The 14,090-nt window shown below is 44.3% G+C and overlaps 3 protein-coding genes across 5 annotated transcripts in view; 2 read left to right on the top strand and 1 right to left on the bottom strand.

Annotated features, from left to right (window-relative positions):
• The window catches only part of gogo (thrombospondin-1 like protein golden goal), a 53,308-nt gene extending 43,943 nt beyond the window's left edge, over positions 1 to 9,365 (top strand). For 2 of the 3 annotated variants that reach the window (XM_087348193.1, XM_087348192.1), the window contains exons 3-13: positions 151 to 398; positions 482 to 712; positions 793 to 948; positions 1,055 to 1,406; positions 2,581 to 2,711; positions 2,842 to 3,063; positions 3,645 to 3,882; positions 4,253 to 4,574; positions 4,880 to 5,077; positions 5,160 to 5,292; positions 5,955 to 9,365. In XM_087348193.1, coding sequence (XP_087204319.1) covers positions 151 to 398; positions 482 to 712; positions 793 to 948; positions 1,055 to 1,406; positions 2,581 to 2,711; positions 2,842 to 3,063; positions 3,645 to 3,882; positions 4,253 to 4,574; positions 4,880 to 5,077; positions 5,160 to 5,292; positions 5,955 to 6,614 — 2,891 coding nt within the window. In that variant the 3' untranslated portion in view covers positions 6,615 to 9,365. The remainder of the gene's footprint in view (positions 1 to 150; positions 399 to 481; positions 713 to 792; positions 949 to 1,054; positions 1,407 to 2,580; positions 2,712 to 2,841; positions 3,064 to 3,644; positions 3,883 to 4,252; positions 4,575 to 4,879; positions 5,078 to 5,159; positions 5,293 to 5,954) is intronic. The other variant, XM_087348194.1, reaches the window with a different exon arrangement.
• Positions 9,366 to 10,004: 639 nt separating this feature from the next.
• LOC110833355 (inhibitor of growth protein 1) lies at positions 10,005 to 12,398 on the bottom strand. The gene is made up of 3 exons (XM_022071325.2): positions 12,009 to 12,398; positions 11,503 to 11,706; positions 10,005 to 10,948 (listed from the first exon to the last, which is right to left on the bottom strand). Exons 1-3 carry the CDS (start codon positions 12,142 to 12,144, stop codon positions 10,302 to 10,304), a joined length of 987 nt encoding a protein of 328 aa, XP_021927017.1. The 5' UTR covers positions 12,145 to 12,398; the 3' UTR covers positions 10,005 to 10,301.
• Positions 12,399 to 12,529: 131 nt separating this feature from the next.
• LOC110833356 (microtubule-associated protein Jupiter) overlaps positions 12,530 to 14,090 on the top strand; it is a 39,103-nt gene continuing 37,542 nt past the window's right edge. The window contains exon 1 of the mRNA XM_022071329.2: positions 12,530 to 12,700. Within this exon, the coding sequence (XP_021927021.1) occupies positions 12,639 to 12,700 (62 nt within the window). The 5' untranslated portion in view covers positions 12,530 to 12,638. The remainder of the gene's footprint in view (positions 12,701 to 14,090) is intronic.

The raw sequence follows: 14,090 nt of genomic DNA, 5'->3' as shown, positions 1-14,090 counted from the left end.
GCGAGAGTGCGAGGAACTTCGTTTTCTTCGAATCAAAGAAAGAGAGGAACTGCGCCCAAGACTCTGCATTGTCTTGAAGTAGCCTCAGATTTGGTTATGCGCTACTCGTCGCTGCACCGCGTCTCTTCATTGCCGTTGTCTGCGTTGCAGGGGAGCGAGCGATGAGCCTCCAGCTGCTCCTGCCTGACAACCACACAGCCCTCACCGGAGACCTCGATGTGCAGTTGATCGGACCGCCGCCGCCAGAGCGCAGCCGCCTGCAGCTGCTGAGGGCCACCGCGGCTCACAGCTTTGCAGCCGTGGCGGCTGTCCCCGTGTTCAACGGCAGCGGCTACGTCAGGTTCCCTTGCGGGGTGGTGACTCTGGGCGGTCGGTACCGAGTCGCGCTGCTCGCGGAGGTAGGTGAACGGGCGGGCTGTTGGCGCGCTGAGTGCAGTTGCACCCAGTTACAGAAAACGTCTGTCTCTCTGTCTCCCTGTAGAATGGATCGACCGACAGTGTGGCAGAGGAGCTGGACGTGCGGTGGCCGGCCGCGCACCTCGCTCTGCAGCCGGAACACGCCCAGACGTACCCGGAAGTTCCGGTAAAGGCTTCCTTGGTGTTCCCTCCCACGACGTGCTCAGCTGCGGCCGGAGCGGTGATCCCAGAACTGTGGCTGGAGCTCTCGTATTGCGGACACTCGCCGACAGGCTGCGCTGATAACAACACACAGGTGCTCTTGACAGCCGTGATGTGTAGAGGAAGCTCGTAGTTCGTCGTCCAGTGACACGGCTCTTGTGGTCCTGCTTACAGGTGGTCTTCTCGCAGCAGGTTCTTGGCTACCCGAGGCGCCGTGAACTCACGCTGAAGTGCGAGCTGTTTGGGCTTGCGGGACACTATGTGCTAACCCTGCGCTCCAAGCTCCCAACTTTAGTTCCGGTCATGAATATGGAACCGGCGCATATCAAGGTAAACTGGCTCGCCAAACTCCCCGTCTTTTCTCTCTTGGTTGCTTTGACCGACATAGACGGGAGCACCGAAGCCGAATATCACGCAGCCCTTCCGTCCCTTTCAGGTGGCGGTGAGCGACAAGTTCGTCTTCAACGTCCACGCACGCAGCATCTTGCCCTGCGACTTCCTGGACGGCGGGGTAGCCGTGCTGTTCCAGTATCCGGCGTGCGAGCCGCGTGTGGATCGCGTGCGCCTGTTTGCCAAGCTGAGGGCCGACGTGGCGTCCCTGGCGCCCCCGACGTCTCTGCACTACGTGGCCGAGCAGCGCGTTCCGCCCGGAGCCCACAGCCTGCGGTTCAACTGCGACTTGTTCTCGGAGCGCTACGTCGAGTATTGCTTCGTGTACGTGAACCAGGCAGTGACGGGGGCTGTGACGGACGTGAGGATGGACTGCGTGCCCACCCTGCCCGTACAAGGTGAGGCCCGCTGCTCTGAACTAGCTTCCCAGAAATCAGTTTTAATATTATCCTCGCAGTGACACTCGTGTTCCTTCGTGGTTTTGCTTGCCTTGATATTTCAGAAGACGCCTCCCACTGGCATTTGGCAGAAATTGTTCCTGCTCTTGTTTAAAGGATGTCACGTTTATTGACTGAAACAGCGCCTTCCGATGCGTCGCTGTCAAATCGCATTTATATCCGCTCGCAGCCACCGCGTTCACGGCCTCCTGTTTGCGACTTTTCCTTATTTACGTCGCAGATAAGAAGGCACTAGCAGTAAATCCCGACCAGTCGATAACCGGTGGCAGCCTCTTGAAATTTGTGTTAACTGAGTGAGCACATGAAACGTCTCTCTCTCTCTCTCTCTCTCTCTCTCCCGATTTGGAAATCAAGATACACGCAGGGTTTGTTCTTTAGAACCTCCAGTGCTAATCGCGAGATATGACGACAAGAAACACTGACCGCTCCTGTACGGATTTTATTGTTTCAGAGGAACAGTGGAGAAACGCTTATAAATAATTAAAGCAGTTTCAATAATAGAACTCGTACGTTACCATGGAGACGGTGGTTTTATAAGAACGAGCATGGAAGTGGCGATCGAAGTGGGAAGAACCACTTTTCGCCGAAGATGGCTCATAGGATTTAAAATTCCTTCTTGTTGTGCCGGAAGTCAGGCCGTGTGTAGCAAATCTGAAGGCCATCCCTGAAAAAAAATTGCGAGACTCGATGGACATGCACAGTCGCGCATGAAGCGACACGAGTTTAATTAGTGTCACGGACGCTAATGACATGACAAACTGCCATCTGACAGCGGGCATGCTAATTAATACGTGTCAGGCTGGTTTTTATCTTTCGATTTTGAATTAGCTTTTGAGGCGGGGGGGGGGGATCACAGCTACTGTGTGGCCCTGGTTCTCATTCTCCTTTTTTAAAAAATATTTTCATCTTCTCTCAGTCTTTCGTCTTTATTTATTTTCCTTTTAATTCATTCCGCTGTTCCACTCTTTTCTCAGTGTCCTTCATTTTCCTCTTCGTAGGTAAGGTTCTGTAGGGGGCATAGCTTCATGTTAGCCGTATTAGCCCGGCTAACAGCTCCTGAAACAGCTCGTTTCTCGCCTGCTTCCCGCTGTCAGTACTCTGTGTCGTGTTGCAGACTCGGACACCGGTGGGTGGGGTGGATGGAGCTCCTGGACGCACTGCACCTCCTCCTGTGGGGGTGGAACACGAAGCAGGTACCGGTTTTGCGATTCGCCGCCCCCCAGGTACGGCGCCAGATTCTGCGAGGTACGTGAGCAAACAGATTAAGTTACGGCGCAGTGTTGAATCTTGGATGAATTCGTGCGTTACGCCAGGGAAATACGTAAAGGTGGAAGATCTGAAAATATTTAATGCTCCAGCGCAGTGAATCTTTCAGGGACCCGCCTTGGAGTCGGAGCGCTGTGGAAGTGGCTCTGAGTCCTGGGGCTGTCTCCTCTCATCCTCTTCGTCTCTACCCGCCAGCCACCCGGGGGTCGTCGCCGAGGTGGGACCCGGGTGTCGCTGTGGTTGTGTCGTTCACCTGGGGGTCGCGAAGCCGAGGCGCCTGGTCGCCACGTCGACGGACAGCTGCCCCGGGAGAACCTTCTGGCTCATCCAGGTCAGTCTGTTAGCGGCTTCATGCAAACCTGGGCTCTCATTTGCCCGAGTGAACGCAGCAAAGAACTTCAGTGTTACTGACAAGACATTCAACATCCAATTCGTGCACGTACGCAGCTTTACGGTATCGCCGTGCTCATGCGGCAACTTCTCCGGCACAGCTACACGGCGGGTTAGACTGAACGATTTCTACTAGGCGGTTTACGTCTCATGCGTCGGATTAACTATTGTGGCAGCGAGGATTGTAGGCTGATTCACGCAGTACGAAGACTGACATAGGCAGTTCGATATTCTGCCTTCATCAGGGAGACTGACCCTGTTTCTGTAATGCACTACTCCACGCACAATGATAAATAAATGCATAATTTTCCACCATATAATAGTCGTCCATAGTGATCATTATTGAACTGTGTCTCACCGACGTCCTGCCTGCCGTCTAGTCCCGTAACATTCCAGCGTAACTCTTCCTCGAGTAATGCTGCCTGTCACAGCAAAGTTAAGCTTGCTCAAGTGCTGTCATGCAAAAATGTCATTAGGCTCAATATTGATGCCGAACTCACAGGAATGTGGCCCTTGTTGCAGGCGGATGAGGGGTCTGTGATCCGGCTAAACGTGGCGCACGTGCAGCTGCCATGCGGAAGGCAGTGGCTCAAGGTTCGGGATGGCGACTCCCTCGGAGCGACCTTGGTGGCTTATCTGTCAGGTCGCATGGCGTCTCACCCATTCATGTCCACTTCTAACTACATGCTTCTCGAGTTTTTCTCAGATGACGTTCCCTCTACCTGTCTCGGCAGCTTCCTCGCCCACGCTCAGCAGATAGGTAATGGCACCATCTCACAGTTAACAAACCTTTGTATCTTGCGTCTGTCCCCTTTTTGTAATTGAAGTTTAACCACAGCAAAGGATGGAGCTGCAGTACTTATCTTTGCATTTGGGTCACTCTCTCTTGAGGACAGTCTCCTGCCTATTGGATGTGAATTTGAGTGGGCCCCAGCTCTGGTCTGTACTCAGTCTTAATGCAGAAAAACTCCTGCATCTGTCGTAGAGTGAGTCGTGTCACTGACTGGAACATTCCAGCTCAATGCTGTGTCACAGGAGTATGAGCCATAATGTAAGACACGCCTCACTGGAAGGTTGGCCAATCTCATAATTGTGTGACTGTAATAAACTTAACATTTCCACTGCTTCAGCTCCTCCACCCAGGAACACGACCGTGTCCTTAAACGAAATGGCAGTCATGACGGCAGACGGCCCCACGCTGTCCCTTGTGCACATACTGGCCGCTGTGTTCGTGGCTGTTGTTCTTCTGGTGTCGGTGCTACTGGCTGCTCAGTCGCTGTTCCGCTACCAGAAGTACCAACTGGCCATGTCACAGGAGAGCGAACTTGGCTCTGCTCCATCGCGCTCCACTCTGCTAAGCGAGGTTATCGGTCTGGGGAAGCTGCGGTCTGGCCGCGCTGCATTCCACACCAGACTTCATGATGAGGAGGAAGAAGAAGAGGATTCTGAGCTGTGAGTTCTGCAGCAGAATGTGATCATGAAAATATATGTTTCCCATTAAAACTGTCTATTGCTAATTACAAATTGCAAATCTTCACCCATGCCAAGCTGTACGCATCGAATCTGACACAAGGAAAATCTTCCTGTCATCACACTTGCAGCAAGAAGCATGCTTCCATGCAGCTTCCTATTCAACCTCTGAATGTTTGATCTCTCAGTAGTTGCTATGGATCCACATAGGACAAATGCGTGACTATGGATTTACGTTCAGTTTAACATGTGGCCTAACAGAAGACTCACTGTGGTGTGTGCCGTAGGGAATATGAAGTCATAGGAGACAGTAGTACCACAACTCACCGCCAAGAGCAGCAGCCGGCAGCAGATCAGGCGTCAGACGCGGCATCACCGGCCGCCTCGCCGCCCTGCACCCCCAAAGCATCCCCTGCCCCCCTGCGCCGATCCACCACCTTCATCCCTGACAAGGCTGACCAGGAGATACCACCCCAGAACCACAGGTACCCCAAGTTGTCCTTGTCTTTCCAACACTTGAACCTGCCTTATCATGGGACTAACAGAGTGTTTGTCTTTTGCATGCAGTGTGCTGAGAAAGGAGGGGGGAAGTCCAACAGAGAAGCCTCACCCTAGGTCAAAACAGTGGCATCTCAATTCCTCACTTAGTACTATCCCTAGCAGTGCTGTTTCAAGCAGCAGTGTTGCCACCCTAAACAATGTGAGTACTCAACATTGCTAGTGGTACTATTAGCCAACACGACAATTATTTATTGTTTCCTGTGGCTAACATGTAAGCTGTTTCTGAAGAGGTTTGCATTGCTCATTCAAACATATCTTGGAGGTGTCCGGCGTGATTCAGCCAGTAAAGTCGTACGTCCTTGAGGTAGAGGACTCGTGTTTGATTCCAAGCAGAGACAGGGATTTTTACTTTTGCCATCATGTTTGGATGTTTGGACTGAACAGCCAGAGCTTGTGGCTTATAGCTGATCCCCGAAGTCCAAGGCCAAGCTTAAGAATGCATGGAATTTCACTTGTACTTCCCCGTGTGTGTGTGTGTTCATGGTGTGTGCTTGAGCACAGGGACAAATGTTTTTACTTTTACCTGATTCAGAGCATGACTTCACTACCAGCTGTCTTTTGCTTTGATGTAGTCTTCCTTGGTCATACTACGCAAATGTCGACCTCCTTCCAAGTCCTTTGCCGTACATAGCCACTGGTACAATAACAGGCCAACTCACCAGAGGCTGCAGTGCCAAGTAACTTGCATCTCACTCTGAAATAAATAAATAAATCTCTTTGGCCAAGGAGGACAGATTTAAAACATTACCATGTAATGGCCCTGTACTTCCATTTCTCATTTGCCTCTTTGCCATCTGCCAGGGGTGGAGCTCACCGAACACCCGACAAAAAAACAGTGCAAAGGAGCGCAAGGAGCAGTGCAACTTGGAGCGGTTGCTGGCTGGCGGGTGTTCTGAGCTGAGCCTGGCCGCAGCAGACACAGACCTCGAGCTGGACTACTATGACTACAACGTCAGCAACGCAGGGGCCGTGCCCGGCTCCTTCCTGGGCATGGACCCACAGTACCTCATCTGGATACCACCTTTTGCACCAGGTCAATGGGAGGAAGATGGCGAGGTGCTTGAGATGGCTGCCAGGTCACAGCATCAGTCGGCTAGTGACAGCGATGACCTCACAGAGTTTATACCCAAAGCACAAAATGGACAACCGTCTGTCAGGTCACAGCACCAACTAACAAGTGGCATGGAAGATATTACAGAATTTATCCCTTTGACAAGTAGACGGCAGGACATTGAGAGTAAGGAGATGGTACGGAATAACCAATGTTTTATAAAGGATAGTAACTTGACCACCAGGTGGCAGAATGGTCTGGGAGAGAAGGAGACACGAGTGGAGAAATCTCTGGAAGAAGATGACATTAAATTTGCAGATGATGAAGATGAAGAAGAGGACGGGAAACTGGTAGGAGGCATTGTTATCATGGCCAATAACAAACAGCAGCACAGTGTAAAGCACATGTAATGCCAGTAACAACACCTTAGATAACCAGAGAAAAATATCAGCAGCTTAGACAGAAACCAGCAATAAACATGTATCAGAGAATTGCAAAGTAGAATGTATTTATGAAACAAAATTTAAATGTTACAGAGCTCAGTCAAGACTATTTATAAAACAGGAAATTATTTAAAATTCTAAGGTATATACTGATTTTTTTTTGTATAATAACATTCTGGGGTAAAATATTATAAACATGATAGTGGATGAAATTTTAAACAATTACAGACCTTAAAATGCCTACGATGAAACTGAAAATATTCCAACCAACCTTTACAAATATCTGTCGTCTCACACGACATCCTTGTAAACCTTTATATATATGAAGCCTGTTCATTGGTTTGTAATCAGAAATTTGAGTGTTTCATAAAAATCAGTACAAATCTTTCTGCTACATTAGAGTAGTGGTGATGAACAGAGTTTGTTTTCTGAGCTCTGAGGTTCCAAATGCATTGAAATGACGACTGTGGTCTCCTGGTTTGTGATTCTTTATAGTCTTGTGGCTGATTACCAACATTCTGGAGGAACATACCACCCCAGCTCTGAAGATGAGGGTGATACATTCCTCCATATTGATATCTTCATACAAAACCACACAGCATTATAATCCAGAAGACCAACATCACAGTGATAACCTCAAATCTTATAAACTAATTATGCATGATTATTGGTGATAAAATTTCTGTGCTCAAAAATTACTTTGATGAAATTACAGTTTAAAATCAGGCTGTAGTTTTAATTAAATGTTAAGAAGTTTTAAAGCTGAATTATTTAATAAGAGAGGTTATTATGTTTGTAAAACAAGATGAAAGAGATATGGAAGATGTCGGAAATATCTTCAAAATCATTAATCAATTACAAAGTATATTCGCAACTTTTTAAAACACATCTGGCACAGTTTGACAGCATTTTGGAATTGTTGAATTGCCATGAAACATGGCCAGTATATTGTATGTTAATATAAGTGTAAAATCACATACATTTAAATTGACTCAGTACTGAGATAAGACACAAAAGGAAAATGGCTCTTGAAGTAGGAAATATCACTCAGGACTTATAATGAAAATAGTTGCAGTTGATGAATCTTTAGATATAAGTTATCAATCGTGTAAAAGTTCTTTCACATTGCTAGAGTGTGAGATAAAAGCACAAACTTTTCACCCTTTCAACATCTGTAAAACATTTAAGAATATGGTTTGTAGCTGAAAGAAAACACAACACATAATCATTACAAAGAAAAGGCAGTTAATGTTGTGTAGGGCAACAATCTCCGATATTTATGGTGTTCAGGCTTTCATTTGTTTCAGTTGCTGAAGAAATTCACACTGGAACCCATCTTAATTCTATACCTATTCAATTCATTTTAATATTATTATTCTGTCCACACTTAGTTCTCCAAGTAGTATATTTTATTGAGATTTCCAAACAATATTCTCTATTGATTTCTTGTTTCACTCATGTGTGCTTCATTATCCTGGCCCCCTCCCATCTAATTAAAACTGTATCAAGACAGTACCTAGTTTAATCTAAATCATACAGACTGTGACATTAATAAAGACGCTTTTTGAGAAATATGGACCACATTTATAAATAAATGAGGTCAGTTTTGCTTCTGATTTTTCAGCTGACAAATGAGTTGTTGAAGGGCAACATGCTGTCATTGTGTTTTTGTCTCATTGCAACACTTTGTCTTGTGAAGGAAACCACTTCACGAAACTTTACCTCAGTTGAGATGAAGTTTGTAGTGCAATATAAAATGTACATTTCAGGATATCAGGGATGAAGCATATCAGATACGAAATGAGCCAGCACTTGTATCTGTCACCTGACTGTATAGTGTAGTACAACTGTTGTTGAAGGGGACATGAGGACTGCATATCGCCAGACACTGCGATCAGATGCATTACCTTGTCTTATTAGTGAAACTTTCCATGTAAATGATGGTACTGAGCTAGTTTTAATTAAACATCCTAAAGAGAGGGGGTGGGGGAACCCAGTCATCCACCACAAATTCTCAGTTCTCTAAATTATCTTTGTTCAGAAAATATCATGCCAAACTAGATGTTAGATTGTAAGCATAAATTTATTATTGATGAAATGTTTTTAATATGAAATGGAAATGGCTGTTCATATAAATTCACATCTCCATAGAATATCAGAATTTTCTTTCGGGAATCTGTGCGCGATACCCTGGTTCAGGGAAAAAAAGCAGTGTCAGTGTACAGCCGCATCACGCACGTTCCCATACTCGCAGTGCACTTTATAAGAGATCTGTCAGACTGGCTCATATAAATTGAAATATTTCCCTTCAGTCTGTGTGGCAAGTGGAGTGATAACAGCTTTCCAAGAAGGTGCAACCAAGCATAGACAAATATTCCAACACATGCTGTGACCCATGAATAATAATTTTTCAGTCCTTACGAGAGTCACTTAGTCCTATATACTAAATTTTCCTTCATACAAATGCTGCAGCAGTTGCTTAGAATATGCTGCGACTTCTCCTGTTCAACGTTTTGAAAATGTGTCGTTAAATAAACTGAATAATTAAATCAGCGAGTGACACTGTCGCAGTGTACGTGCCATATGCAGCCAAGTGCCCCCTGGTGTTGCACTTCTGTATGATATTGTACCATAACCTAGTATGGAAAAATGTGACCATATCAGCGAGTTTGTAGTTTGTTCATTGCAATATAAAGCACATATACATGTCATATTTTACTTCAGCGTGTCACATTTAGTCAGTTTATGGAAGTTCAGATTATTCACAGAAGCCTAACACTAAATCCTAATCTTGAAACAGTTTAATCCAGTTCACATGAGAGCAATATCTAGGTATACCAGATGGTCTCGTTCCATGACATATAACCAAATCCCTGTAGCAGTTCCCAAATGTCAGCACTCTTAAATGTCAAAACCTGAAATTGGATAAGATTGTGACCCACTACATCTCCCATTCTCAAAATATATTTCCATAAAATTAATTTTAATATTATCCTCCCATTTTATTTTTGGTCTCCCAAGTGTCCTTTGTCTCAGAATTTTTCCAATCACAATTTTCGGCATAGGCTTTCTCTCACCCATCTGAGCTATATGTTCAGCTCGCTGATCTACTTCGAGCAAAATTTTATACGGATTCATTTTCTCCATGTATGCTACCAATTCCATTGATTAAAGACAGATACACAGCAATAAAACATGGTCAATTTATAGAGAGTGTCTTTATGATTTGTTCCAGGGAACATCATAGAATGTACATTCCAAAACTAACCCTAGAATATTATAAGATCCATGTAACGCTGGTTATAAGTTGATTCCCTTTGTGCAACTATTGAAGGAGAGGACAAGGAAATGGTACAATTTACTGAAATTTACCAAAGCTTTATTAAAATTCTTGAGCACGTACTTCTAGCAAGAGTTGAAATGTCATACAGTTAATCAGTATGCACTGGAAGAAGAGAGTACTTATCATTTTAGTTATGTTTAAAAAATTAATTTAAATATTAGTTTTGAACCCCAATGTGAGGTAATCATACATAAATTATAAAAAATTGATTCTAAGACAGAAAAGTAAGATAGCAATGCTACACATGAATTGATGTAAATGATGATAAAAGATACTTGAGATTTTGCCAACCACTTAAGTCCAGATGCTACTTATGACTTTTCTTCCTTTTCCTTATTATACCTTTCAAGTTCTTTCAGAAACTGAGCCTTGGGCTTCATGACATTGGGGCGGTCGCCCCGACATTTGGGGCAGTACCACTTGCCCTTCGGTTTAGTGGCAAGGGCTACACATGAGAAGTGGAACCATTCTATGGGGCAAAGGTCATTGTCACATAGGATCATCTCTCCATATGATATCTGGTCACACAGGCAATAGGTGGGCTCATCTGGATCAATAGCAAGTTCATCCTCGTGGGGTGGCGATTCATCTCGTTGCTGCTGGACATGCTGTTGCTGTTGTTGCTGCGACTGACGAGACTTGCGCTTTTTCTTCTTGCCAGCATTGCCACCTTTCTTACGCTCACTACTGCCACCACCGCCCGTGCCTCCCGATGTGGTTCCCGAACTGCCGCCCCCTCTAGTGGATGCAGCTTCTGGTGGTGACAGCAGATCGGCAGTGTTGCCAGCGTCGATGCCTGTTGTCAGCTGTTCAGTGCGCGAGCGTCTGGCGCGTTTAGACTGCCGTTCTCCGGCACTAGATGCACCTCCGCCACCACCACTTGAGTTCCCCAAACCGTGGTGGTGATGGTGGTGGTTCTCCCGGTTCGGTTCTGTGTTCTCCTGGTCCTTGGTAAAGTCTGCAACCAAACATCATCAGGTATTTTCACAAGCAATGACCCAGGTTTCCTTACTTTTCACCAGCACTTGCCAGCCATAATGGACATCTTCCTGACTAACTTCACTCTTGTGGCATCACTAATGGTAACTCCTGTGTTATACTTTTGCAATTTTTAAAACGTATTATTTTCAAGGTGATCTCTTTCAACCAGAAAATTCATGTTACTTTGTAGACTTAAGGAATCATTGCATAACTTTCCACCATTGTTAGATGAAAAAATCAAGTTCCTGTTCATGATCTATTTTACAGGGTTCAATTCAGTCAACAAAAGATGCATTTCAGTACGAAATTGAAACCTTCTGCTGTACAATATTATTACACTGCTTTCCTAAAATAACGTAACTTTTTTGGGTAAAAATCTACATTAATTATGAAGGTAAGATTATTATGTACCAATATAAATAACAAAAATTGCCAACGCATCACCCTTAAAGGGATCAAATAAAACCAAAGTTGATAAGACAATTCTATTTTGCCATTTCCTTTCTGAAACAGGAAATGAAATGCTCTCACCCAAGTTCCTGTAGTCGAGCTCAAGCTGCCGTGCTTTATTCTCAATTAGGTCCTGAATTGTCTGCACAATTTGAAGCTTCTCATCTCCCACTTCTTGCGCAGCAATCAAAGTCTGCTGGATGCGCAGTAAGATGCGGCGCTTTGTTGCCAAGTCTGAATCACGTCGTGATGACTCCTGCTGTTGCTCTACCTCCTTTAAAAACGCTGCAAAAAATTGTCTGCAGATTTAACTTTACCTTTTCACAAACTTTCAGTACAATATGAAACTGTGACTCTATCAACAAACACTTAGAGCAAAACTTTATAACTTACCAACACAGTTGGCCTAAATTCTGCTGTAACTTTTTAACTTGTGCCAAGTCAATGGAAAACTCGTCTACCTGTTTCACGTCGGCGTAAGTGTTGTGGTAGTTGCCTGTCAGATCTTGTTTGAAGTTAAGGGTTCCCAACTTAGGTATCAGTCAGGATTCAAATAAAAGATAAAACAAAACCAGTTAAACACGTACCTTGGTATGTGACATCTAACTCTCTCATTCGCGAAAGGTGTCTTTGTAAATCATCAGGAAGGTTTTCAACGCAATCAAGATAATTCTCTACATATGTTGCTGAATATAGGGCTTCCACGGCAGCTTGGTTCAACATATTCTTTTGTGGTCAAAACACCAGCTTAATATTTAATATTTACATGAAATTATACCTATGGCAAGCAATGCGTCTTTACAAATCCACTTTCTGCATAAGCAAATATCAGCTACGTTTAAAATAACCTGTAAAAACGTCACCCACTAACAACATAGCGACATATTTGTTGCTATGATCAGTACTGTCATCTATAGGTAAAAATATAATTATCAGGTTTCACTTGTTTTTCTAAACTCATTTATTGTTACATTTTTTTATAAAAGATTTAATTGTAACTGTTGCATCTGTGAATTAATTATGTGCACTATTCTTTCATAATTATATAAATGTTTTAGTATAATTATACGTCGTGATTGCTGAGCATGTCCTGAGCTTGGACCAATCACGTGTCGTGTACAAGATTCAACTTGCGCATTGAGCGCCTAACGACAGTTTGCGTAGTTGGAAGTGGTTAGCCTGTAAAGTAAGATAGTGAGAAGAAATCTTTGTGTTCTATGAAAATGACGTCCACAAGTTACAGTGATGGCCTGGGAGATACTGCCAGGAATTCTAGCAAGTAAGTTTGTATTATGTAATAACCAATGTTATATAATTCGTTGTACCAGGTCGCGAGAGTTTTCCTCGGGCGCGGTCTTCGGCGTGAACTTGAATTCCGTTGTGTAGTATACCTGTATGAAACATTATTGTTGGAGTGAATAATTTTATAAATGCATTGTTTTGTAGCTTGTTTTAAAACTTTAAGGGACAAAGAAATAGTTGACTGTCTAGTTTTATTTCAGCCAAGTTACTTTCGAGTATCACGTGTTTACATGTTATTCATTGCTGTTTTGTCACATAAAATGTCGAAGCTTTGAACATATTCACTATCGTATTGAAGATTAAATATTTTATATGCTGGTACAGTGAAGTATTTTTTGGTAGAGTGAGCGTTTATAGTAATATATCTGAGCAGTAGGCACAGGGGCTGTGCCGTTTGAAGAGATGGCTGTCTGGTATTACTGCACCGCTTGTACACCTTGTGACATTTCGTTATCATTTGTTACGTGGATGGGAGTGTTAATTCGTGTAGTGCATGATCATTTTAGTTGCTAAGGTGTGAGTCATGCTACACGTTGCAGGAGGCGAGAACAGATAAGGGCCAAGGGTGGACACATGGCATTCTGGCTTCTTTTTTTTTTTCTAGTTGTGACCGCATATTACTGGTTATTGGTAAGCCATTGCCCCCGAACGCGCTGGCGGAGTGCAATCAGCTGTGTCGTTCTTTGTCGAAGGCCATTTCCAGGTTCTATGCAACGCCTCTAATCTTTCTTGTTCTACAATGTACGGTAGATGGCAGCACTGATATCATTTCTGTTCGTACCAAAGTAGCGCGGCAGCGCTCCTAGTGGCAGCAGATTTAGTCATTTAGTTTGTAATTTTCCTTTATGTCACACGAAGGTACATATGTTACTTGAGATTTACCTTTCTGCAGATTGATTGACCGTAAGAAATATGTTACTCCACCTGATTTGAACCTCCCCGGCGCAGTCCCCAAGTATTGAAAATCATTGCTCTTATATCTGAATTGAAACAATTTTTATAAGAACCACCAGGTTTTCTAATCTCGTTATCAGCTGCGTACCTCAAGTACGAGACGCGTTCTGGAGTGATTTCGCCGCTAGGGATTCCCCAAAGGGAACTTGCAGGGGCCGCAACATTTGTTTGTGTAAATGTCTGTGAAAAAACAGACTCGGTCTCATTTATTCCCTCGACCTAAATATTTCGAGCGTTTAAGAAGACGGCTCACTGCCTCCGCGTTCAATTGTATTCGGTTTCTTGAAGGAGAAAAGAGCTGGAACAAAGGTTTAAGATGTCAAAACACTGAATTATGCAGAAGAAAGTCCGTGTAGTGGAGAATTAGCAGAAAGTGGATCACAGCGCGGGAACTCTTATTTGTTTCAAAGTAA

The sequence above is a fragment of the Zootermopsis nevadensis genome, unplaced genomic scaffold, assembly GCF_977971745.1.
Source record: "Zootermopsis nevadensis isolate Lab colony 2312 unplaced genomic scaffold, Znev_1.0 Znev_ptg000012l, whole genome shotgun sequence".
In the NCBI taxonomy this organism is placed as follows: Eukaryota; Metazoa; Arthropoda; class Insecta; order Blattodea; family Termopsidae; genus Zootermopsis; species Zootermopsis nevadensis.
Note: the sequence above shows the minus strand (reverse complement) of the source record. Positions and strands in the feature narration are given on the sequence as shown.

Bases quoted from the DNA above. Each gene is read 5' to 3' on its own strand.
- LOC110833355 (XM_022071325.2), bottom strand. From the start codon at position 12,144: ATGTTGAACCAAGCTGCCGTGGAAGCCCTATATTCAGCAACATATGTA. The intron at 11,707-12,008 runs GTACGTGTTTAA...AATTTTTTGCAG, and splicing joins GTTAGATGTCACATACCAAG to CGTTTTTAAAGGAGGTAGAG. The intron at 10,949-11,502 runs GTGAGAGCATTT...GTTTGGTTGCAG, and splicing joins GCTCGACTACAGGAACTTGG to ACTTTACCAAGGACCAGGAG.